Source organism: Buteo buteo, chromosome 7 (assembly GCF_964188355.1).
Source record: "Buteo buteo chromosome 7, bButBut1.hap1.1, whole genome shotgun sequence".
NCBI classification, from domain to species: Eukaryota; Metazoa; Chordata; class Aves; order Accipitriformes; family Accipitridae; genus Buteo; species Buteo buteo.
The window spans coordinates 5,538,991-5,564,471 of NC_134177.1; the positions used below are offsets into that span (position 1 = coordinate 5,538,991).

General features: G+C 43.7%; 1 protein-coding gene across 1 annotated transcript in view; it reads left to right on the forward strand.

Annotated features, from left to right (window-relative positions):
* The window catches only part of LOC142032581 (uncharacterized), a 204,933-nt gene that overhangs the window by 160,809 nt on the left and 18,643 nt on the right, over positions 1–25,481 (forward strand). The window contains exons 17-29 of the mRNA XM_075031353.1: positions 102–236; positions 1,250–1,384; positions 1,808–1,933; positions 3,046–3,177; positions 4,109–4,237; positions 5,855–5,986; positions 9,067–9,195; positions 15,439–15,567; positions 20,276–20,404; positions 22,080–22,208; positions 22,724–22,849; positions 23,922–24,050; positions 24,280–24,408. Of these exons, the coding sequence (XP_074887454.1) occupies positions 102–236; positions 1,250–1,384; positions 1,808–1,933; positions 3,046–3,177; positions 4,109–4,237; positions 5,855–5,986; positions 9,067–9,195; positions 15,439–15,567; positions 20,276–20,404; positions 22,080–22,208; positions 22,724–22,849; positions 23,922–24,050; positions 24,280–24,408 (1,689 nt within the window). The remainder of the gene's footprint in view (positions 1–101; positions 237–1,249; positions 1,385–1,807; positions 1,934–3,045; positions 3,178–4,108; positions 4,238–5,854; positions 5,987–9,066; positions 9,196–15,438; positions 15,568–20,275; positions 20,405–22,079; positions 22,209–22,723; positions 22,850–23,921; positions 24,051–24,279; positions 24,409–25,481) is intronic.

Below are 25,481 nucleotides of genomic sequence, written 5' to 3' on the forward strand. Positions count from 1 at the left end.
ATGTTTTGCTTTTTGCAGCAGTTGCATTCTGCAGCAGTGTGCAATTTCACATAACTCATGCATAATTACAGAGCTAATGATTCTTTTTCATCTGGCTGCAGCTTGTCCCAGGTGGGCCTTCGGAGCTGGCTGCTCAGAGGAGTGTCAGTGCGTGAAAGAGCACACGCTGGAATGCAACGCAAGGAACGGGACTTGCACCTGCAAGCCTGGTTATCACGGCAAAAAGTGTCAGAAAGGTATAATAGAAAGCCAGAGTCCCTATGTCTGCTTATTCCTTTGTCCTAGCATTATTTCTCATTCTTCCTTCAATCTGCTTTGTTCGGCTGCTGCTGATACTAATATATTCATATTCTACTAATTATTTTGTCTGTGGGTTTTCATACAGCAAATGCCATGAGTGCCTGCTATCACAGGGCTTACAGGGACATCAAGGGGAATACAGCTTACAAATGCAGCAGTTTTAGCCTGATTAAATGACAACAGAAATCTAGAAACCAAATTCTAATGCAACCCTAAATAATGAAGATTGTGGGAGTTTTCACTTCTCTTCTTTACTTTTTCCACACAGACAGTAAATAAGTGGCAAAACCTCTGTTTTATGGCAGCAGGGTTATTTGTAAATGGTTTCAGTAATGCTACTTTTCCTTCAGATTTGCAGGTCTTTGAATTCAACTTATTCTTTGTAGTTTTGGGGGGTAGTTCAAAGAGAATTGTATTCCACATTCATGTTTGCATGTCTCAGTAGTCCTCTCCAGACAGTAATGGAGTAACGCAATAAAGATTCTTCCTTCAGATTCCTCTCTGGGCAGGCAGGAACGTGTTGGATTTATGACAGTAGTTCTGGGGGGGGTTGGTGGAGAATAATAGTGACAATGTTTAATATCTTTAGCGTCTTGGTGATGTGCTCAGTTCTGGGGGAGAGCATCCTTCGCCCAGCACTGGCTTTGCACCAAGGCAGAGAGCAACAGAAGGTACAGCCAGATAAGAAGAGTAATTCTGTGATGGCTGTAATTGAATATATCCTTAAGTATTCTGCCACTCTGTTTCTGGGTTGTATTTAAGCAATAACCTCTTTGAAATGTCCGTGCAAGTGTTTAATAAGTATTTACACTTCGTTATCAGCACCTCTAAAATGTACATTATAATACAATTTCTGCGAGTTTCCGCCAAATTATTTTCTGACTTTTGTTCAGTTTTCTTAACTCTTCCTTTTTCTTATATGTGTTCTGTGTCTACTTGCGTTTTCCAGAGTGCACGCCTGGCTTTTATGGGGCTGGTTGCAAACTGAGGTGCAGCTGTCCTACCGATGTTCTGTGTGATCATGAGACGGGAGTCTGCAAACATCCATGTCCACCTGGGTTTCATGGAGAAAAATGCCATTTATGTAGGTACTCACTGCATGTTTCCCTGGGAGGTACACTTTGGATGGGAAAGGTTACTCAAGAAACTTATGTTCAGATATAGAAGTAGCAAATAAAAGGTACATTTATTGTTGTTCCCCACTGAAGCCAAACTGATATTTGGAGCCTGGCAACTGCTGTGTCACTCTGCTTGCAAAGGTCAAGGCACAAGGCTGAGGCCAGTTACTAAAACTAACATTTGTCCAGGTAACTATAGTGCCTTTTAAAGCTTCAGGCACAGATTTTCTAGAGCTCTGTTGCAGTTAATTACAGACCACCGGTCACTGAGACACCGATGCTAACATTGATCACTTAGTACCAGCACAGCTCAGTTTAACATTGCTACCTCCTAATGTCTTCAAAATGCTTCCTTATCCTAACTGTGTCTTTGGGTTTCTTTTGACCAGCTTGTCAGCCCGGGAGCTTCGGCATGAACTGCAGGCAGAAATGCAGCTGTGGTGAAGCACCATGCGATCCAAAGACGGGACAGTGTATTTGCCCAGCTGGGAAGACTGGTGCTACATGTGAGCAAGGTGTGTTAGATGTCGGACTAGGGTAGTGAGTGTCTTGCTTTGATAGACACGATAAGAAGTGGAATTATTCTGTTTCCCACCAAAACTGCTGCAAGGCAATAGGCTTCATTTGTAGAATGGGTAAAGGATAAGTCTTGGTGCAGAACATACGACATCCACCATGTGGGATCGCTTGTAAAGGAGGGAGCGTGATTCAGTTACCCTGACCCATCTCTCTGCTGCAGTTAATAATAATGATTTGTAGGCTCGGCTGGTTTTCTACAAGTTGGGTGGAGATATTGGGGCATCGCAGCAGCTCTGAGTCCCAGAGCAGAGCTTGGGACTGTGCTGCCATATGCATGCAGTTTGCCTCAGGAACTGTTGAAGGGTCTTGACCAAAGACAGCTATTGTGGAACCAGCAAGTGAAGGACCTAGAACAGAGGAAGGAATTAAAAAGGAGACCATTATTGTGGGTAACTAAGTAAAGGGATGAAAAATGCCTCAGGGACGCTGAACTACCAAGGGGCCATGGCATGCCCCTTTTCCACTTGCAGAGCTCTGGCTATTGCCTGCCTGAGGAGTGTCTGCCCTGCGTGGATCCAGGTTGTGGCTTCCCACGCCACAGAGCGGGACCCATATGAAGGCGGTGGAGCCATATGGAAACCTGGGCTCCACCTCACATCCAGTCCCTCTGGACTGGATGACCATCCTGACCCCCACCCAGCCCAGCAAAAATACAACAGCAACCCTCTCCTTCTGCATCTGTCTGCAGATTACCATCCACTGGACATGTCCTTTGCTGAGTGCAATAATTAATTTTTCAGATATGTCCAAATACTCCTGACGTTACTTTATCAGAAACCAAACTAATAAAGAGATGCACCACCACAGAAGTTGGAAGAGAGCCTTCGGGTCTCTCTTTAGATGTGTTCTCGCATGCTGCAGTACAGAGGCGTGTTGCCTCTTTCAGAAGATTTACTGTGACAGTGCTGTAGGTCTATAGAGATAATACAACAATCCTTTATCTAGCTTAGTTTTACTATATTTTAAAATCCTTCAGGGTATCAGAAATCTATAACTTCCTTGAAACAGAAAATGGCACTGGGGACATCTCATGTGCTTTTTTCCCTAGATTGCCCGGCCGGCCGGTGGGGACCAGACTGCCGGTCCTCCTGTGAGCCCTGCGCCAACGGCGGACAGTGCAACAGAGAAACTGGAGCCTGTGACTGTCCCCCTGGCTACACCGGGGCATCCTGCTCTGCATGTAAGTCCTTACAATCGGCCTTCCCCGTGAAAAGAAAGTCAGTTTGAAAATTCAGGTTATGGTTTGATTTCTACCTTCTTGCTATTTTGTGAGATGCTTGTTAAGTTAGACACACTGATCCAAGACAAAGTACCCTTCAGCTTCAGGAATTCCTCAGGTTGGATTTGACATTATTTACCGGAGGGAGATTACAGATAAATGCCGATGATAAGCTAAACTGCATCCCAAGTTGATGTTGTCATTAGACCTGGTTTATGGCAATATATACTTAGAAATACGTTAATAGCCATAATACTTGCATTGTAATTCTGGTTGCTTGGCAAGAAGTGCCAACCAATTCGCCCCTATGGCATCACTCTTGGGTTATGTTTGTAGCAATACTCCTTGATGTAGCTAACTCAGGATGAAATAGTAGTGAGGATGAAGGAGTAGGATCAGTGCTGCCTTTGCAGATCCACCAGAGACCATGGGAATATGCTCAAGCAACTGGTCCATGCTACCGCGGCATGGCTCCTTACCCAGCCTATGGGTATTAAAGGCTGCTTGGGTATGCCTGTCATGCTGGCATAGACAGGCTCTCAGGGACAGCACTGCTTCATGCAAGACCTCAGTGGTGGCATATTTTTTCTCCTTGTTAGTCACAACATCGCTTTCGACGAAGGTTTGCCTAGCACTCTTTTTTCCCCCTCGGATTGATCCTGTTGTGCAGGAGAAGTACCTGAAAGTCACTCAAGCTATTCGTGCTTTACAGGACTTGGCCCCAGACACCTAGTATACAAATTACGGATGTTTCTTTCATTTTGCCATTTTGATTTCTGGCTTCAGCTAATGGATATTTTAGGAGGCAAGCTGTTGCTGTCTTGTTTGAAAAGATCAGCCCGTGCCTGAGTTATTACCTAGGTGAAATTGCAGTCTGTTCATCTGTTTTCAGCCTGCCCTGATGGTTACTATGGACAAAACTGCCTGCTGTTATGCAGCTGTAGCAGCAGTGCTCAGTGTCACCACGTCACCGGAGAGTGCACGTGTCCCCCCGGCTGGACTGGCCACGACTGCAAACACCGTAAGTCAAATGCGTATTCACTCCACGGGGTACACTGTCTCCCAGGGACTTAACTGCAAACGTAAGAAGCAGCTCTGTTTGTTCTTAGTCTATTACAGTTTTTTAATATACTTTTGCTAATCTTATTGCTTCTGAAATTGTGTGTTTATGGGTTTGCACAGCCTGGGTGGTTATAATCCTTAATTATCTAGGTTCAAAGTATTGAAATAGATGGCTGATGAAGCGCAAAGTATTGATATAAGCTCTTATTTCAACACTATGGATCCCTTTGCCCAATACCATCTGTCCTGTCAGCATTTTGACTGACAGACAGTTTTGTTTTTCATTTTCAGCACAGATTAGTTTCAAGATTAATTCTCAATTTTTCATTTTGTTTAGGGGAGATTTATTCAACAAGTGAGTGGCATGTACAGTCATGTGTCTTAAGGTCACTTCTTAACTTGTGAATTTAAATGCTGGGAGAAATTCTGTTCTCTGGAAGAGCAGAGCATCATTCTGTTGACTTTAGCATCACTCTCCATACTGATGGCTGTGTAAAATTGCAGATTTGCCCTTTTTGGATAGCACCATATAAATGTTGAGCCATCCTGCTTTATTCTTTCCTTTTCCTGTTTCACGTCTTTTCTACTTGATTTGTTATGATCCCTCTTGCAAAAAGCCAACAGAATACAAACCGCTTTGTAAACTTGGTCTTAAACACATAAAATCATATAAATTAATTGTCAGTGTTGACAGCAGTAAGTTTTGGACCAGCTTCTCAGGTTCCGTACTGAAGAAAACTCTGGGAAATCTGAAGTTTCCACCAATATGCATATTTTAAAAATCAAACCAGTTGGTAATGTGTAGAGCCATTTAGATCGCTTTCCATAACTCCCTAGGCTGTCTAAAGAATTAAGAGACCATGGCAAAGAAAAGCTTTTATTCCTGTTCAGGCTAAGATATGAGAAAAGTTGTTTTGCAGAGATGTCTCAGTAAGGCAGCTCTTCCAACTATTGCAGACTGGGCATGAAACAGATGCCCAACTCCAAAACCAGGTTTCCATTGCCCTAATTGACGCTTTCATCTTTATCCTTACAAGAAAGGAAGGAGATGCTATGGTACACTGTCGTAATCCTGTCAATGTTATGTGATTTTTAGAATGAAAGCAGTAAGTTGCTTTAACAAAGATTGTGAGATTTCTCTGTCTGTGTCCACGTTGCATTTCCCAGCATTTTGAGGAAAATATGGAGGATGCTCACAAATCTGTCTTGTTTTACCCATTAGCTATTCTGGTTATGCAGATTTATGCTAAGTAAGTCAATAGCTGATATTTTATTTCCGTGAAATTATGCGTTTGTGACTGTGGATTGATTGATATGGATTGACTATGAATGATTAGTTTTACGTGAATGGTGTAATATCTGCCTATGGACCCCTACTTTCAGCTGAAATAAATCAGCAAAAATGGTATTTATTTCCATTGATCTGTGCCCCATGCTGCAGCTGAGAGTCTAGTCCAGAGCGCCTGTATCTTAAGGAGCCATTTTGCATCTTTTCTGTTCTCTCCTTTAGATGTAAAATAATCCATTAGCTGAGCTCAAAGTTGATTCTCAATGCAAATACTGCTTTACTTTGCAGCCTGCAATAGTGGCCGTTGGGGACAGCGCTGTGAAAACACGTGTGTCTGCAGTAACAGCGACGGTAGCTGCGATCCAGTCACCGGCTCCTGCTTCTGTGAGCCGGGATTCACTGGGAAACACTGCGAATGGAGTAAGTTGCCACTTTGTCAACACGGGGAATTTGCAAAACCAGAAATTATTTTTCCTGATAATTCTCTCCAAGACGACCTCCAGGCCGTACCGCCTCCGGTCTGCCCAGTGCGTCGCAGGGCTCTTGGGTTTCATTGGGGTTAGTTTCCCTAATTTGGATTCCAGAAAAGTTATTTTCAGACTTGTTTTGGACTCCGCAGCTATTTTTAATGTTGAGACCTCGTGTGAGTGATAGGATTGATGTGTATTTGGCTTGTGGCATAGAAGTTTCCATATCGGTTTTATTTATCCAGTTTTAGGTCTGCGCTTTTTCTTCATAAATCTTGTTTTAAGGCCAAGCATGTAGAAATGCTTTACATGTACATAACAGAAGAAAAATCAGGAAGATTTAGGGTCCTCTATTTATTAACAACAAAAATGTGCAATGGTCTTACCAGAGGGCCACGACCTCCACTAATCTGTCTCAAACAGAGGTCAACAGCAGATGCCTGAAGAGGATAAAAATGGGCATATAGGTAATTCCCGATACGTTTCCCTGAGTTTCATCAATTTGTCACTCAGGAGCTTCTTGAGACAGAAGCAATATCTCTATTTTTAATACAACTTTATTTTTTCCAATTAATGTGCTTATTTCCTTTTTGATTCCATGCAAACATTTGGTATCCACTTCATCTTGTGACAATAAGTTGCGTAGTTAGGCTGCTATTAGTAGTAATAGTAGTAGTAGTACTAATGTTGTAAAATAAAATTAATCTTTTGTCTATTAGTTTAACAATCTTACAGTAGCATAGATGCAGCTACCAGAGGCTCAGCAATGTAGGCAGAATTAACTGGTGGTGTCACACAGAAATGTCAAAACAATTAATCTGGAATGGTGACCTAAGACAAAAACCTTGGAAAGTTGATCTTACGGCTCTTGTTGCTGTTGGCACAGAGGGAATGGAAGGGCAGTTAGTGGGAAGACCAGCTCCCAAAGAAAGAGCTGCCAGCTCCACTTCTCTTTTGCTCTTGACCTCCCTCAAAACAGCATCTCTGCAGACAGAAAGTAGCCAAATAGCTGGTGGTCATCTTCTCTGGCAAGGTAATCAGTGAAGCCATTGCCACCAACAAAACATCTGGCAACCCCTAATGTTCTGTTTATGGGTTTTCCATTTTATTCAGTCTTCTTTTTACCCCACTTGAATTGTGTGTGTGTGTGTGTATACATATATAAATATACATATAAAAAATGCATATATATATGTATGTGTGTGTGTGTGTATGCAAGATTATGAAAGCCATAATTCTTCCCTAAACTTTTCACACTACCTTGGATGTGAGATCTGTGCTATCCCTGGAGAGCTCCTCTGTTCCTGAGGCATCTCTAGCCTTTTGAGGCAGGTCGGGCTCTTTCCCATTGCAGATTTGCAGGCAGCTCTGGTTCTCTGGCTGGGTGGCTGTATCTCAGCATGCATCGCACCAGCCTGCGCCTGCTCGAGCAGAGGGCAGATTTTCTGTGATGTAGACTGCGAAATCATTTGTGAAGTCTACTGACCCATTGCCATCACCTTGAAAGTCTCAGCCCCAGGCTAAACGCCGTAGGTTTGACGAAAGCTCAGCTGAAAGCCCCCCACCTATTACTGCACTGGAATACTATTTTCCTTGCATAGATTCTCTGGACTCTGACTGAAATTTCAAGTGAAAAGTAAACACTGAGCAGGACTGAGCTTTTAAGGCACAAGTGCATTTCTATGTATTTAGTCATTAAACTAGTGTAGGAGGCATGATGCACGATGATCTGCAGCTTTGGGAATAGGAGGCGATGCAAATAATAGGATTTTGCACCGGTGCAACCCATGGACTGAATGTCACCTGCAAGTGCAAAAAATACATTCAAACAACTCCACATTTAAACAAGGGCCCATTTTCTGACACAGGTGATTGAAAGCAAAGAAATACTTAAGGTACCTTGCTATCCTTCTGTCTCCCATCCCAACCTGTAGCCTCTATAAGAGACCGAGGGGTTGGCTCCACTTAGTAGAGAGTCACTAAGCTGCAGGAGCAACTGAATTCACACCAGCTCTGAGCACTGCCCACCTATGGTACCAAATAGGCAGCACCAAACCCACCCCTTTATTCCAGATGTAGAGTTGTCTTTGAGGATCCTCATTGTTTTCTGTTCTCTGTGATTCTTTCCAGATTGCCTGAAAATCACTTTGTTGATGTAAATGCTAAAATCATACACTTTTAAGAGAGATCTGGCAATAATCTGCTAACTCATTTACAGAGGAGTTCACAAGGACTTCAAACATGAGTAGAGGCCCTGTAATATTGTGTTTACCCAAGTATATTTCTATATTTCAGCCTGTCCAAAATACCTAATGTGAATTAGGCAACTGGCCCTATTCTTAATTCATTTTCCTATAATCCTGGAAGAAGTTATTTTCGTTCTCAAGTGTTGTTTTCTTTCCTTCGATAGTGAGTACCGTGCAAATCTTTTAAAACTCCTTACATTAACTGCTGTGGAAATGTAATTGTTAATCCGTCCCCCAGATGTAATGGGTTTGCTTTACTTTTTCAAAGCAGAACCTGAAAGTAAAGTATGCAGCATTCAGTTTGGAGCTTTCTGAAGGAAGCCACCACACTTCCTATTTTCTCCAGCTTTCTGGGGAAAGAGGATTTGCAGGAAAACAGAGGATAGGGCCTCAAAAGGAGTACAGAAGCTGGGAGCTTTCTCCCTCCTGACTGATGAAGTCCCCGAGGAGATGTGCACGTAAGCAACTCCAGACCAGCGCGCAAAGTGTCATCAAGCAGAACCTGCAAAGTCGCAGGCTTTGCAACTACCAGATGATATTAGTTTTCTGTGCAGAATTCAGTCTTTCAATGCCCTAGAGTTTTTCTAAAATAGACCTTAATAAACACAGTCCAACTTACCTGGACCCCAAACTGAACACTTAATCACATCAGTTTTAAGGCGTTACCATTATGCCTTGATTCTTCTTTTGCGAATAGTAAGAATTCCCACGTATTTAAAAATTCCCTGTTGATCCTGGATCTGCTCCAGAATTAACCCATCATCTGGTTTTGATTCCTCTGCTGCAGGATGCCCCGAGGGAAGCTTTGGCCCGAGCTGCGAGTACAGCTGTCAGTGCCAGAATGGAGCTGCCTGCGACCACGTGAGCGGAGCCTGTACTTGCACAGCGGGCTGGACAGGAACCTTTTGTGGAAGAGGTACCGCTGCTCCCTCTGGTCCCTTTTGGGTTTATGCAGATGGTTGGTTTGTTCGGGTTTTTTTTATGCAGAGAGCTGGTTTTACAGTTTACAGCGCCTGATCTAAATAAACCATGGAACTTAACTGGAAGATGATACTGAGGTGCACGCTTCCATCCTAACTCAGCAAAGCATTTCGCCGGGTGCTTAGTGTTGGGCACATGTTTTAACGTGGTTAAAATTAGATACATGCTTAAGACTCCTGCTATAACACATCTTTATGAAGACTCTCTATTCAAGCAGACTCCTATTATTAGCACACTGAGCAGAAAGATGCTTGTCCTGCCTTACACTTGCTTGTTCCTAGTCCATCTCTGAAATGTTTTAGAGAAAAACATGGATCTGTGCATCTTCCCAAAGGAACTCTTTAGGAACAGATATAGTTTTAACTTTAATAAATCTAACAGATCATTTTCTATTACCTGATCATTTGGTAAAGTGTTGGAAAGGTTGGACTGGATTCCTCGGAAACATTATTATGAGTCAGTCTGTGGCATCGTCTAAGGAGGTTGCTGTCATGCTGCATCATTGTGCAGATCATAAAAAATACACTCTTAAATACAACAGAAACAGCACATAGTCAGACATTATGAAAGTTATTTAAGTGTAAATGATTGAATATTCTACAAATGATGATCATTAAACCAGTCACAATTATTTTGCGTAGAAAACAGCTTTATCAGCCAGTTTACAAAGGTAGCCTTACAACTACAACAGAGGGAAGCGGCAGCACTCGTAGGCAGCTGCTGCCCTCTGATGGGAAGGGAGTTGCTCCACAGCCTTACTGGTTCTGTAGGAAAGCACCCCACTGACTGCAGTTCAGATATTGCTCGTTGTTTCCCTCTCATTCTTACCAGGAATGATTATACAAAATAAATACTCTTCTCGGGGTTCTGCTGCAAAGTGTGCCTCATAGTTTATGGTATCTCCCTTATGTCTCTTTTTTAAATTATTTACTGTAACTCTGTATTCATAAGTCTATCTTTTCTTTTCCTTTTTTTTCTTTTCTTTTCTTTTCTTTTTTTAATTGGAAAAGCTATATGGTTATCTGTGTTGTGGTATAAATCTGTTCATTCCAGCAGGAATCAAAATGGGGACAAAGAGGCTAAATATCCTTCACCAAAGTAGGTGTGAGGAATATGGAGAAGCCTGGGTGACGTCTATTGGAAAAAAAAATACAAGTCTCGGCTTCCAAATCAGTCATGTTGGACATTTTTATCTTTTTAAATTCCTGAAAGAAGATTGTGGAGGGGAGAGTAGAATTTAGCGCTTACCGTTCGTAAGACCCTGTTTTCTGCATGTTTTCTCTCAAGCAGGCAGAGTGTTTCCTCTGAGCTGACCTCTGTTACCTTTTCACGTAGAAAGTTTCAGCCAGAATGGTTTGGCTGTTTCCAAAAGATGAAGAGGAAGGAAAACATGTGGGTGGTTTGCCCTTGGTAGAACCTTCTTGGCACCTTTTCTCTGAGGAGCTGTAACACTTCTGTTTTTAGTGACTTGGAGACTGGCAGGGTTTCCTTCTGGCAAGGATGTGCTTTTTGCCGTCCTCTTGGCAATCCACCCACGTCAGCCAAGCTTTGCGCCTTGCAGACAAGAACGTAGAGATTGAGACCTGGCACGGCTGAATTGCCTTGGACTTCTCGCATACTGCTGATGCTTCATCCCAGGGCTGGGAAGGACTTTTCCATCATCACAGAAATGTTGAAACTGAAACTTTTGCAGCCTTCTAAGTTCAAAGTCCTAGGAGAAGACAGCACCTTATGAAACCTAATATTGATTAATATTAATAATTAATATTAATCTCACCCCTGCACAATAAGCATGTTTGAGCCTGCGGTTGTTGCTTCTGGTATTTTGCGTTGTGGCAGCATGGGATCCAGATTCAAGCTGAAATCACAGAAGTCCCAGAATTTACCTTTGGGATTTTTGGAATTGGTTTTCTTTTTTCAGGTGGGAACAAAGTACTGCTGTTCCTTTTCCTTCATTTACTACCTTCAGTGTGAAGTAGTAGTTTCCATAATCTCTTCTTATTATTTATTAGCATTGTTAATGTAATCTTAGCCCTTGCTAAGTCTCAACATTGGGCTTTTGTAGTATCTCTCTTTATGGTGAAGTTAACCAGGCTTATCCAGCTTACTCTGCCTCTGTGGATGCGCACTAGCAACTGTAGAAAGCCGTTGGAGGATTTATGGCACTTTGGTCAAGCAAGCCTGTATTTGTCAGTTTGAGCAGTCATGTTACCAGCTGACATGCTGCAGTATCCTGACCAGTAACCAGTGTTTATCCCCTGGCGAGACAGTCAACCTAACAGAAAAACATCGTCATGCTTGAACGTGCCATCGTGTTTGAGGCAGGGGCAGTGCTTCAGTTATATTTCAATTTTAACTGAATCAAGGCAAACCTTTCAGTTCCCTGGACAAGAGTATTTTGGAGGTATGACCCAAGACCTTGTATGTGATTCAGTGTTCTCTGAAAAGAGCATGAAGAGTGGGGACAGTGTGGTGGCTCAGAAGATATTTGCAATATTCACTGCAAGTTGGTATGTACGTACATATATCGCCTGTCAGTAATACAGATAACAACCACAACCAAAGCCACATCATCATCCACCAGCACACGACAGTTTCCAAGTCTAAGCAGTAGCAGGAGATACTGTTGCTCCAGGTTGCTGTTTCATGAGACCTTGCTGTGAATTTTTCAGGGGTTGCCTGAACTTCTGTGCCTTCAGCCACAGGATGCTGCCCAGAGACCTCACACTCTTCAAAGTAGTTTCGTCTGTCCATCAGCGTCTCAGTTCTGCTCTGCTCTGCATCAGCTTCAATCAGCTGTACTTCGTCTCCACCTGGTATCATTCAGTCGTCCTGCTGCCTCTCCAGTAGTGGTGTGATCACATATAATAACAACGGGTTAGAATAAAGCTATCAAGCCACTTTCTGAAAGAAAATTAGACAATTCTAAAGGTGGTACATGCACGCTCCATCTTTCAGCTCTGCTCAGTCCGTTGGAAAAATGAACCTTGTGAACCTTGTAACTCTCAAAATAGCTGCAAATGGAGCAGAACTGTTTCAGTTCCAAAGTAGCTAATGCTTGCAAATAAGCCCGGAAACAAAATAACCTGCTAAGAAATGTTTGCAGGATATCTGAACAACCTAGGAAAGGCTTCCTTTGCACTTTCTTGAAAGCAGCAAGTGATACAACTAGAACACTTGAAAAAACACTGTATGGTTCTTCACAAGGTCTAGTATTACCAAAGGAAAATGAATCGTTTTCTGTGGTTCCTTGAGAGTGATGCTACTAGCAATGCCTCTGAATATCTTTCCTATCTGAGAGAACAATGTTATGTGCCTGGGGAGAAGGTACCTCAGGCGCATGTGGGCTTCTGGCTGTTCCTGAACTGAAGCAGCAATTAATGCCTCTGCATTCCTGGACTGTGCAAAGGCAGCGATCATAGCAAAAGATGGCTTTCTAAGTCCTTTCTCTATCCTGTTAAAGCATAGATAATGTGAGTAGCATTTTATCCAGAAAACATGCCTGTCGTGATCACCCACTGCTGCAGGGCTTTGGTTTTAATGCGCTTACAGCTAAGCAGGCAAATAAAAAACCCAAACCAATCAACCAACCAAAAAAACCCCGACCCCAAACCCAATCTTTCTTGTAATAAACAGCTAAAAATATCAATGCTGTTTTGAAATAAATGTTAACATCTGACATGCAGGAAGCCTGGGCCATGGGCTTCTGATGTCAGGCAGCCCAACTGCCCACCCAGCCAACCCAAAAGGAATCAAAGTGTGACTGCATTCACCGGCCGTGCTCATAGCTCTGTCACAAGCGTGCCGTGCCATGCCGAGCGAGCCCGGTCACTCTGCTCTGCACTGGGATTGCTCTGCTCCTGTTTGGTGGGAAGGCAATCGTTATAATTGGTTTCATTCTGTGAAGTGCTGAGCATCTGCTGCTCCCACTTTGAAGGTTGCGATTGTTTTCACTGCACCGTAATTCTGTTTAATTTTGTTCCCTGCTGCTCTGGTATGTGTTGTATGACTCAAGGCATGTGTCCAGTTACGGGATCAGGCCAACAGAAGAATTATCCAGTTCGCTGCTTAATCTGACCGAATATCCCAAAATGCCACACAATTATTCCACAAATTGGAGGCAGCAGGAGTCTTGGACTTTTCCTACAGTATGTTCATTAACTGATGCATGAATAACAGCAACATATAGCCCTTGTGAAGTTTGCATTTGAACTGCTGTCTAAATCAGCACTACTGCAGGACAGACTGACTTGTCTTCCCTCTTGGAATTTCAGCAGTTATTCATTATCATAAGATAGCCCAGCAAGATTTCTGTTTTAATAAGTTAAAAGGGAAAAATAAATACTCTGCATATCTAGGAATAGCTGACAACGCTGTGTAGTCCCTGCATTAAACAAAGAAAAACTTTGTCAGCCTTTGAAGTCACCTAGGGTTAAGTAGAAGTCCTTTCTTGTATGCTGTGCCATACATGCTACCGAAGCATAATAAATAAGGGCATAAAGATTGAAACCACATGCTGATATCTCTTCCTTACAACTTGATAACAGCTCTCTCCCCAGTACAAACTGAACAAAGGCTGATGGATGCGGTACAGTTTTATATCTGTATGAGGCACTTTTCTGTTTTTCTGGGACAGCTCGTACTTGGAAAGTGGTGTAAACCTGAAATCTTTCTTACGCCAAAGAAGAAGCTGCAGTCTGGACAGGATGAAGGGAAGAACAGCCTTCTGATTTTGAGTAGATGAAACAATCACATGTAGTCACAAGCTGAGCAGGAGCCCTGAGAGTAGAGAAGCCAAAGCAGATGTTGCAGCATTACGCGACGGCTGTCACTGTCTGAAGGTCCAGGTTTGCCTTATATCTACAGATAGGGAATTTAGCCCCTGTAGCCGAAGCAGACAGCAATGCTTTCTGCTAGAGGACTGAATTTACATTCGTGGAAGAGGCAGTACAAGTAGACTGGGACAAAGAGCCTGGGCATGAAGAAGACACAGGGCAAGAAAAGGGACAGAAGGGTCCAAGGGTGGAAGGTGCATATGGAGAATGGTGTTATTCTGACCTGGTAGAGAGCTGTGAAATTAGTGTGGAGGGTCGTTGGGTAGTGTATATGTTGATAATCACCATAAGACTCTATTGGGAAGCCAGTCGTTCTGATTTCATGGTAGAAGAGTGAGGATCGGGTTTTAAATATAAGTTTATATTGAATAAGGAGGACAAAGAGTTAAGTTTTATTGAATAACTGCTTATTTAATGAGCACCGTCGCTCCCGAGACTGAGTGATTTGGGGGCTCTGTGGAAAGAATGACATACAATTGTGTATCTACAGATTTATTATAATTATACTTGTACTTATATAATCTAAACACACACACACACACATATATATATGCAGAGAGGTTAAATTAAGGCTACATAGGCAACATAATTCCTAAATTCTTTTTTTCTTTTTTTGTAACTCTGCATAGCAGCCTTAATGATCTTGTAATGCAGCATTTTGGGTATGATGTGGCCCACTGACAGGCACCGATGGCTTATTTTCACTGCTGTCAATACTGGTAGAGGTGTAAATTGAGTCCATGGGGCTGCTCTTTTTTATGTGTCCTAGATGTGTCCTATGTGTCTGTAGGTACTGAGCTCCTTAAGCTCCCTGGAGTTGTTTTGCTACATTTCATTTGTCTTGGTCTTCTCTGCTCATTCTCTTTGCCAGGTTTTCATTTCAGCACTGAACTACAGCGCTATGGCTTATATTCACTGTTAAAAATGTTTAGAGAGAGTAAATGGGAGCATAAGTTTTGCATTTCAAAAGGCAGGAATGGCCCCATAGTCCTGCATCGTGTTGGATTACTTCTTTTCTTCCTCTATCCATTACAGAAGCACTTGTCTGAATCCAGACCCATTCTCTCTCCTGTTCTATGGCTTTTCAATATTCTCAGCTGGTTTTTTCTATGCAGAAATCTGTTGCTTGTGTAAAATGGGTCACATTTTTCTGGGATGCATGTAGCAGAATTGTGCAGGCTTAACTCTTGAAGCAACTCTGGCTCTTCAGCATAGTCACAGAGTGGCATGTGACAAAGCATCCACGAAAAGACGAGCAGCGCCCTGTGTTTTCAGATCTCTGAGCTAAAGTTTATGCAAAAAAGAAACAGGAACTCTGCTAAAAATTCCTTTTGCATTTTCAGCTTGTCCAGATGGATTCTTTGGGCTTGACTGCCACCAGGTGTGCAAGTGCAAGAATGCTGCTGGCTGTGACCACGTCCTGGGAACATGCCGCTGCCTCCCCGGCTGGCTGGGAGAGACCTGCGAGCAGCGTACGTACAGGCTACACTCGCCATCGCTGTTCACAAACTCTTTCAGCGCTAACACGGGTTTCTTCTGGGAATGTAGGATGACCTCCCAGGGTACAGTTTTAGATAAGTCACATTCCTTTCCAAAGATGCCAAAAAAAGGGAACAATTTTTGGTAGCTGTGTAAATAATCAACTTTTTTTTTTTTAACTGCTGTTGGCACTTGTCAAACATTACAAGCATCAGTTCTTAAATAGCAGAGCTGTCTCATACCATATGACGAATCTCTGCTTTTTATTTTTGTGCAACATTAAGAGATGAAATGCTGTATCTCTGGTTTTGGTGTATCTCATCTAATTATCAATTATAAAGTAACAGATTACAATATGCAAAGTGGAAAAATCAGACCTGGGACTATTTTGTTATTTGAGCTTGACAAAATAGGTTTTTAACTAATTCTTAGAAAAGTTATTTGTTTTTTAAAACAAGTCAACTTCTTAGATTTCCACAAGTGTGGATTATCCCACAATCTTTAAGCTAATAAGGGTTTTTTGTATGTTTGTGTGTATGCATATATGAAATTGGCTCTTCTGAGAAATTGTTCACTAAATTTCACGGGAAATTAAATTATTTTCTTTAGCTACGCAGCATTATATATGGAGATCACTGAGACTATTTGCAAAATATAGCAAATAGGGTGGGTTCTTTAAGATTTTCAGGTTTTAGCCTCTCAACTTCCTAGTTTTACTTTAGGATGATGTCATGGTCTATACTGGCTTTTGAAAATATGACTGCCGTCTGCAGGACTGTGTTGTAGAGCTGTGGTCCAAGGCAGCTCCACAAGGAGCCAACGTTCATTGGTGGTGAACGCTTTCGTAAGACTTCTTTAATCCACAGGTTGCAGATTTCTGCAACAGAAGAATGGTCTAGCTTAGAAAATAGAGAGAAATGATACTTGTATTGAAACAATTCTATTCTCCAGCCAGACGCCATGTTATAATCAGCCCTGTTTGAGTGCTGCGCTTTCTCTTCATATATTTCCCTCATTTTCCCCTACCATGCAACAGCCTGTCTTCTGAAAGGGCTTCTCCTGCAAAATCCCCTGCTCTTTTGATTTACAGGAAGGTCAATGCTGATGAATCTTTCCATTTTCTAGACACTTCTGCAAACATCCCACCATTGCATTCCTTTTTGTCTCCTCGTGGCCCCCCCATAGGAACACTTGGCTTTCCGTCTCCCACTGCCTGAAGATGGTGGTGGTAATACTCCCCTGTGGGTGTAGGTTAATGAGCTGACCGTGAAATAATAAATGCAGAGCCAGAGCCATATAGCCATAGCACAGAGCAGAAAAGGTGCTGCTGAACAGGTACAATGTTTGCTTCTTGGTCACAGCCCACTTTTACTGCCCTTCAGCCAAGCCGTGGCGTTAGCAATGTCCCACTCCTTAGGGACTGTATTAGGGATGGGAAGCTTTGTTCCTACATATTTCATTAAACTCAATTAAGAAATACAACTCTTTGTCAAAAGCATTCTGTGCCTCTACTCGCATGAGAAAAAAACCTATTTATTCTCTTGTGCCGCAGCCATTAGAGCTTTACGCCGCTTTGATTTATTTCTCACACTGGTGAAGATGCTAAAGCCTCTGAGGTCTCCTTTGCCTGTAAGTAAAAGAGCAGGGTCAGTTAACAGTGCAAAGGGTAATCTCCTTTTCTCTTGGCTAAATGGTGAATCTTCATTTTGATTTTAAGACTGGACCTCAGCCACACCGCTCAAAAGCTGCTCAGAGTAATGCCACCATGGGTTGGAGACACCAACTCACCGCTCCCCATCCTTGTTGGGTGTTTAATATTCACCTTGCCGGTTCCTGGGACTTGCCAGCTCTAGCAGCTGGAAGGACAGAACTCGTGTTGAAGTAATCAGATTGCAGGCAATGTGCTGGAGGATATTGAGGAATAATTCTGACATCATGGGATTTGAATTGATCTTAAGCCGGCCATGCAGCGCATTTTATACACTGCTATCTAATTATGGGCAATACGGACAGTAATGCCTTTTGTTGAAGCTGTCTAACGCTTTCTATTACATGACCGTGTTTTTCAGTTGCTTGTAAATGAGTTATATTAATCTGGGATGAAATCTGCCAAGCAAGTTCTGCTTCAGCTTAAGTTTGTGTTTGGTGATTTTTTTTATTTTGGGGGTTTTTTTGAGTGTCCACCTAAAATATTTCAGGTTTCCAGGAAAGAGGTTTAGGAAAAGTATGTTGCCTTTTTTTTTTTTTTTTTTTTTTAATAAACTGTTTCATTGAGTGTTGTGATGACTCAGTGATACAGAAGTGAGGACTTGACATTTGGTATCTCTTTTTGCCAGAGATGTAACCTTCCTTTCTGTATACAAATTCCTCCAAATTTTGCTGTCTCAAAAAAACCCAAAACCAAACAAAAAGCACCTCTAAAAATCTCATGTTGCATATAGCCTGTAGAAGCTGAACATAATTCAGCGTCTGCATTTTGCCCTGACTCTATTAGTACTAAAAATGCCTGGTTTTGGAGCTGTTGGGGCTCAGCTGGATCTTCACAGTTTCTTGTGGTAAAAAAGAGACCACACTAGTTTGCAAACTAAATGAGTAGAGAAAGATCGGCTCTGCCAGAGTCTCTGCTCAGGGGCGCTGATAACCAGGGGTTTGACATTTCGTGGTGTGGGAGAACCTGACTTTGCAAATTCCCTGTTCTTTTAAAGCCGAAGCTTCGTTTGGGGGAGAATAATCCACAGGAGCTGCATGAAATCAAAGCTTCTGGCCACCCTATAGAGTCTGAGTGCCCGTCACTTCCCCATGCTCCCTGACACTTTTGATGGCTGTTGACTTCGAGTCTGGAAGAAAATCTCCCATTTCATGTGTTCCTTGCTCTGCGTGCAAAAAGGGATTTTAAAGATGGCAAATGAATAAATCCTCCTCTTACAGAGGAAAGGCACCGAGAGGAAAATTTTGAAGCCGGAAGAAGTCTAATAATTCAAACCTTTCTGTTGCTTCTTGCCTTTGCATTCATCATGAATAAAGGAGAAAAGGCCCAGGGATATTTGTACATTCAGTTATGGAACTTCATAAAATAGCTTCAATATATCACTTGTCATCTTAATCTTCAGAAAAGTACTTTGATAATCAGGATTGTCCTACCAAGAAGCTAAAAAAGTCTGTATCCACCCAACAGAAGAATTAAAATTTTCTTCTCCAGAAATTTCTGCTTTCTTACCAGAATTTTCACTGGAAAACTCTCTTGTCTTCTCGGTAAGCATAACAAGAGCTTTGCATGCATACTCCAAAAACCTCACACGGACCACTAAGTAACCAGTCAGGGGACCTGGTTATGAGCTGGTTTTTTCCTTTGGCTTGGTTATGATATAGTTCTGGTCTGTATTGTGGAAATATTTAGTTCTGCTCCCAAAACCGAGCCAGAGCTCTGTAGGATGGGCTGAACTTTTAACTTGGCAACCAAGCCTCATTTGCAGAACAGACTTTTAACTGTGATGGGACTGAGCTCCTGCACTTTCTTGTGGTTTCAATGTGGATGGGGTCCAAGCGATGACAAAAATGAACGCTGTTGAAAAGAAGTCCTGGGAGAAATGGTGTCTGTGAGAACTGCGGGAAGCTGGAAGTCCTCAGATGGGAAGAGAAGAGCTGAGATTGGGTCAGATACCAAGTTTACCCCTGAGGTCAAGATGTGAACTGAGTTCACCCCTGAGGTCAAGATGGTTTCACGCCTCTCTTCCGTCCCCAGGGACGTGTCCTCCCACAACACTGCATCTCGCTCCACACACTGACACCCTCAAAGGCATAGACGTTCTGGTGAAAAGTCATCGTTTGAGTCTGATCCTGAGAGGTCACATTCAGCGAGTGCAGGACACTCCTCAGGATCAGGGCTTTTTTTGCCTCTCCAGTGCATGCCAGCAGTGCTGCAGGGATGAGAGGCTCTGACAGCTACGTGTAAGTGAAGGACAGCCTCTGCAAGGCAGGCGCAAAAAACGTGCAAGGAGGCTATCCATCTTCATTAACTCGTTTTGTGTTTTTGGGGGCGATATCTGAAGAAAACAGGGTAGCGGTACTGACTGTTTTCCACCATTTAAAGCTATCCAAATCTCCAGTGCAATGGAGACTACAGGAGTTTTATCACTGCCATTTTTCATAGGCAGCAGCACTGAAAACGGAGCTGCAGCAAGTGTACGTTTGTGAGATGGCTGTTAAGTTTCCACCTGGGAGCCAGCTGCTTAACCGAATGCGTTGAAAATATCACCCCTCTCTGACCAAAGAATGAGACTCTGGGTGAGCGAAGGCATCCAGCTGTGAAAAATGAACACTGAAAACAATGAAGTTGTCAGTGCTCTTACCAGGATGCAAATAAATACCCGGGCTGTCAAGCTGGCGGTTCTGCTGGACCATTAGTTTAGCACAAAGACATTCCGCAGGGCAGGGGATGACAGCTGATCCGTCACCCTAGCGATCCTGCCCTTCGATAAAAAACTCTTCAGAATGTGCTATGATACATATTTTTAAGCCACGTTGTTTAGTGTCGGGCATAGTTAATATATGGACTTAGGCACCCTTATGATGTGAAAAGTGTGTTGTTGGAAGCCAGTTTCAAACTGATTTCCCTGGCGCTGGGTTCTGTCTCAGGTTTACTCTGTGCAATGCCTCCTTTGATGCTTCCTGATGGAGTTTTATGGACTTCTCTCGTTGCAGCCTGCCAGGGGGACAGCTACGGGCCAGGCTGCAGCCACACTTGTCACTGTCACAACGGAGCGCTCTGTCATCACGTAACTGGGACGTGCCTTTGTAGCCCGGGGTGGAAAGGAGCCACCTGCCAAGAAGGTACAGTCGGAAAATCAAACCCTTCACGGAGGATTATAGGAGGGAAAAATAAAACTTCTGCCCAGGGGGCTTCATTGGTATTTTAATTATCAGCTCATTGCCCTGTGTTGTCATTGGTTTTGTATCCACGCAATGATGGGGATCGGTCCATTAAATAAATCTGCGACACTGTGTTGCAGGGGCCGGGTGTAGGAGCTCGGTGTACGTAGGGCAAGGGGGGCTGAAACAGAGTCATAAACTGGAAACAGAGCTGATTTTGAAGGCTGATTAAGGGAGAAAAGGTCCATAAAACTCCCAATTATGACACTGAAATAAAACTCTGTTTCTTTTCTATGGCCTGCTTTACTGTCCCGTGCGCCCAACTGATCCTCGTCATTACCGTACACTGTTCCAGACATAGGCTAAATCCAGAACATGTGAAAGGCATTGGGACTTCCAGCCTTGGCAATTAGACCAATACATGTGACTCGAACACAAGCCCAACTCCAAGGAGCCTTAAGAAAAGAGGCTGGCAAAGAAAAGGCTGCACTGAGGCTTACGTTACACATCCTAATCCCCTGCATCCAAGCCACTAGAAAAAGTCTGTCCATTCCCATTGCAGAAGGCTCCTTTTTCTGTGCCACCCCCGCGAGGTACCTGGCTCTGTAAGCAGTGCCACGGAGCTGGGGATGCTGCTGCGGATGCTCCTGGGTGAGCTGGGGTTTGGAGTCAGCACCTCCATGCAAGCTGCCCTTCAGTGTACTGAGAGGACAGGTAGGGAAAGGGGATGAAAGCTGGCAGGAGTAAAGGAATATATAAATTAAGTGGGCCCCCCTTTAAAACCTAATATGAAGAGCTCTTTCCATGAAGGAATAAAAAGTTGAGAAGGCACCAAACTGTTCTTTATGACATGTATGACACGATCTAAAATATTCTGTTCTGCATGAAGGCCTCAAATACAAAGCCAAAGCAAAAGTTAAAACAAGCTGTTGTCAAATATGAAGACATTGTAAAACATTTGTCTTTAATGGTACATTTGGGGATTTCTTTTCTCTTTGGAAGTAAGGAGGCAGAATAAATGTGTGAGGCTGGGTGAGCCATCCTCTGGTGACTGTGCTTTTGCATAGTGAGAACTTGCTCCTGTTAGCATCTTAAAAAGGTGCTACTCCGGCACATGACAGAGGTGTGTATTTTCTGTGCCAAAAAAATTAGGTTCTATCTATAGGATTTGCTTGTGATGGGAATTAATAAACTTCCTTAACTAAAATCAGGTAAACTGTGAAGTGGTGTCAGCGAGCTGTGGGTAGCAGGATCAATTGGAAAAGGAGTTGTGATTTTAAGAGGACTGTACCAAGAAATTCTGAAAACAGGAAAATCAATAACTTGACTCCTTGGTGTCGAGAAAGCTGGCAGGAACCAAGAGATGTTTTTTGTAGGCGCGAACAGAAAATCTTGAGGCCATTTGGTGGGCCATAGCTAATTCTGTTCATCGCCTATTTTGTTCCCAGACCAGTTTTACACTGGTCTGCATAATTCCTTATCAATTGTGGGCCCATTTTTACTTGGTTGTACTTCCCACAGCATCTTCACGATCACCGGGGCGAGAAGGGGTGTAAGGTGGGAAAGGTTGTGTTTAACCTGCGTCCTTCTCCTGCATTTCTTCATGGAAGGCTTTTGTCCTACCTCCTCTTCGCAGCCTGTCCTCCTGGATGGTATGGGGCAAACTGTCTACAGCGCTGCGTCTGCCACGGCCAGGCGACGTGTGACCGCGTGACGGGCGAGTGCCTGTGTCCCCAGGGTTGGACGGGGATAGCGTGTGAGCTGGGTGAGTCTCGACGTGTCCTCCACCCCTCCAGCACCTCGTTTCAGTCACTCTGCAAGGAAATTCAGGTCTTGGTGAGGTCTGCTTGGAGACAGCCCAGAAAAAAGAGAGTGGAGGGGCAGAAGGCTGGAGAGCACTGGGTATGAAGAGGTTGAAAAAATTGGGGTTGTTTAGTAAGGGATGAGAAGACTGAGGGGAGATATGGTATTGGCACTTAAATGTCCTGTGGTGCTAGAAACTTGCTGGACAGAGGAGAGGAATAAGCTATTCTGTCCCTTGGGGAGAAGGAAAATAGCTAATGAACTCAATTTGAGGAGAAAAAACAAAACCAGAAAAATTCCTCCAAGAGGAAAACAATGTATTTCTAGAGAATTTTGTCAAAGGAGGCTTCAAAATCTCCCTCACGGAAGGTTTTGGGGACGAGCTTAGATGGCTCACCATATTTCAGAGGCATAAGTGCGTTCTTCCTGGAGCCTTTCCAACCTGCCCCCCCGTCAGTCTTCCCCCTCTCTTTTCAGAGTGTGGGGACGGGAGGTACGGAGAGGGCTGTGAGCACAACTGTAGCTGCCACCATGGGGTTTGTGACCAGCACTCGGCGAAATGCATCTGCCGCGCCGGCTGGACTGGGGACCGCTGTGATGTTGGTAAGGGCAGCTCTTTCTGCAGATGCTGTATTTTAACGGTCTCTTCTGCAATCAGTCATTTCTGCTTTCACAATATGAAGTCCATTTTTACTTTGTATCTTAATTTTCCAGTATTCTGTAGGCCAATAAGAAATAAAGCTGGTGTGAGCACTCACTGTGTCTTGGGAGCCCCACAGCAGGTCTCTGCCCAACCACAAATACATGCCCCTGTCCAAATCATTTTATGTCCTCCTAGTTCTGTTCCCTGCCTGCTCAGAAAATTAAGGTACTTCTCTACCTTATGGGTACAAGGAAGAACGTACAAAAGGGAGTGAGTTGTAAGGAGAGTTTGCCAGATCAGGCACATGCTGCTGCATCTCAGTGGGTCATTGAGGGGAGCTCAGCAAAAAGGACTGTAATGGTTCAGATTGTACCAACTTTGAATGTGGACCAGATTGCCCACATTTGACATAGCTGTCTGGAATTTTTAGAGCCATGTAAATCCCTGAAATAGAAATCTTATAAGCGGTAGATATCAGATGACTTGAAATGCACTTTCAGCTCGGCTACTGAGGTGCTGTGATTTTTGTAAGCCACAAGCGTTTTTCTGATGTCCCCTGAGGTGCTGAGGACTTGCAAAGCCCCAGCCACTAGTGTGACCTGTAAAGCCTTCACAGTGCCCACCTTCCTTTTCTTCTAGCCTCGCTTTCTCTTTGATCACTTTGCAGAGACCTGTGAGGTGGAAAGCAGTACATGTGGACACAGTGTATTTTCACTGTTCAAAGAGCTGTCCCTTTATCTATGCATAACTGTGTAAAAGTGAATGACATTGTGTTCTCTGTAGACACCATCTGGATTTGTGCTTTAGACTAGGACTAAGTCTTTGCAAACTTCCATGTGTGGACTCATTAATAGCCAATGCTAAATGCTTTTAATATTTTTCATATATTCTCTTTCAATGATATTTCCTGGGCATGCAGCCTTCTAAATATACATTGCCATGTGCAGGAAGAACAATATTGGCTCATTTGCCAATGACGGATGCTTTCTGTGCAGCAGGAAGAACCCTTACACCCTCTGCTTCTCCTCGCAGTCTGTCCTCCGGGATTTTTTGGCAAGCAGTGTGAGGAGCAATGTGACTGCGTGCACGGCTTGTCCTGTCACCATCAAACTGGAGCGTGTCACTGCGAAAAGGGATGGCGAGGGAGGCACTGTGACAAACGTGAGTGTCTGCTGGGCGTTTACGGAGGGAAGTTCAGGTCACCGTGTACATTCCTCCCGGGTCCAGACCTGGTGAGAGGATCCTTTCGCTCCCGTGTTGCTCCGTGGGGTCGGTCTGGAAGCGTTCACCGGGGATGGGTGCAGCAGATCCAGTGGAGGGGGGGTAGCTTTGCACCGTCCTGCCTGGCCCCTGCCCCATGCCCTGACGAGGACTGGTTGCATCGTTGCAGCTTGCTTGCCCGGCCGCTATGGCACAGGCTGTGCCCAGCGGTGCCGGTGTCCCGTGGGTACCCCCTGCCATCACCTGACAGGCGAGTGCGGCTGTCCTCCGGGATTCACCGGCTACGGCTGTGAGAAAAGTAAGTTTGTTATAAGAATGCAAATACTTCCCTTGTAAATTAATTAAGAAATTAATTTCTTAAATAAAAATCTGACAATAGAATGCCTGAAGAGGGAGGAGACAACAACCTCACAGCAGTGAAGATGGACGAGCGCTGCTTGTCGCTCACCCAAATGGTTTGGTCGGTTCTGGCCTCTGTGCCTGGCGCGGTTTGGGCTGGTGGGGTTTGCCCTCTCTAGCTTTGCACTCTTAGGCTGGCAGCGAGCAGTTGGGGACTAAACTGGATCAAAATAGATTGAGGAGGTGCCAGCGGAGCCCGGCTTCAGCCCGCGGCCATCGCTGTGCCGTGGCTAAAGCAGCAGCTCTGCTTTCTTTTGGCTTTGTCGCCATGAGAGGCTGTCTCTTCCCGCTGTCAGAGCTCATGGAAATGTCATTATCTGGTTTGTCTTCAGCATTGAGTTTGGCCGTCTGGAGCTGTCTTTGAAAGGAGGCTTGTTCTGTGACCCCAGCTGCCTAATTTTGACTTTGTTCTTCCTTACAACATTTTGCCTGAGGGCTGCTTTAGCAAAAGGAAGAACACCACCACAAAAGAATTAAAAGAATTGACATTGGTGTCCCATATCCTCCACTAAAAGACTCTAAATCCTGACCCACAACCAGGGCAACTTAATGGAAGTCAGCTGTGAGAATTAGATGTGGAAAGTCCAAAACCTGTAGGCAATGTGGCTGTCAACAGGCAAAATGAAACCCGTGAAGATGTTGGTGCTACAGCAGCTTTGCAAGTTTAAACTCCCTGCAAAAGCTAGAATGTCTTTATCCACACGCCTGGTTCCTTGTGAATTATGCTGTTATTTTAGTCAATTTTACCTGACATTTCCCTATGATTTTTTCTAGTGACAAGAAAATTGTATCTGGCCCTTGACAGTTGGGCACAAATTGACTGAACAAAACAAAATCAAGCAGTGAAGTAACCCCCAAGTAAATGTAATAAATCCAAAGTCCCAGAGGAGAGCGTCGTTCTATAGGCAGGGATTTTATTTAATAAATTTGAGCTTGCTCTTTGTTTGAGTGCTATATTTACCAAGACAAATT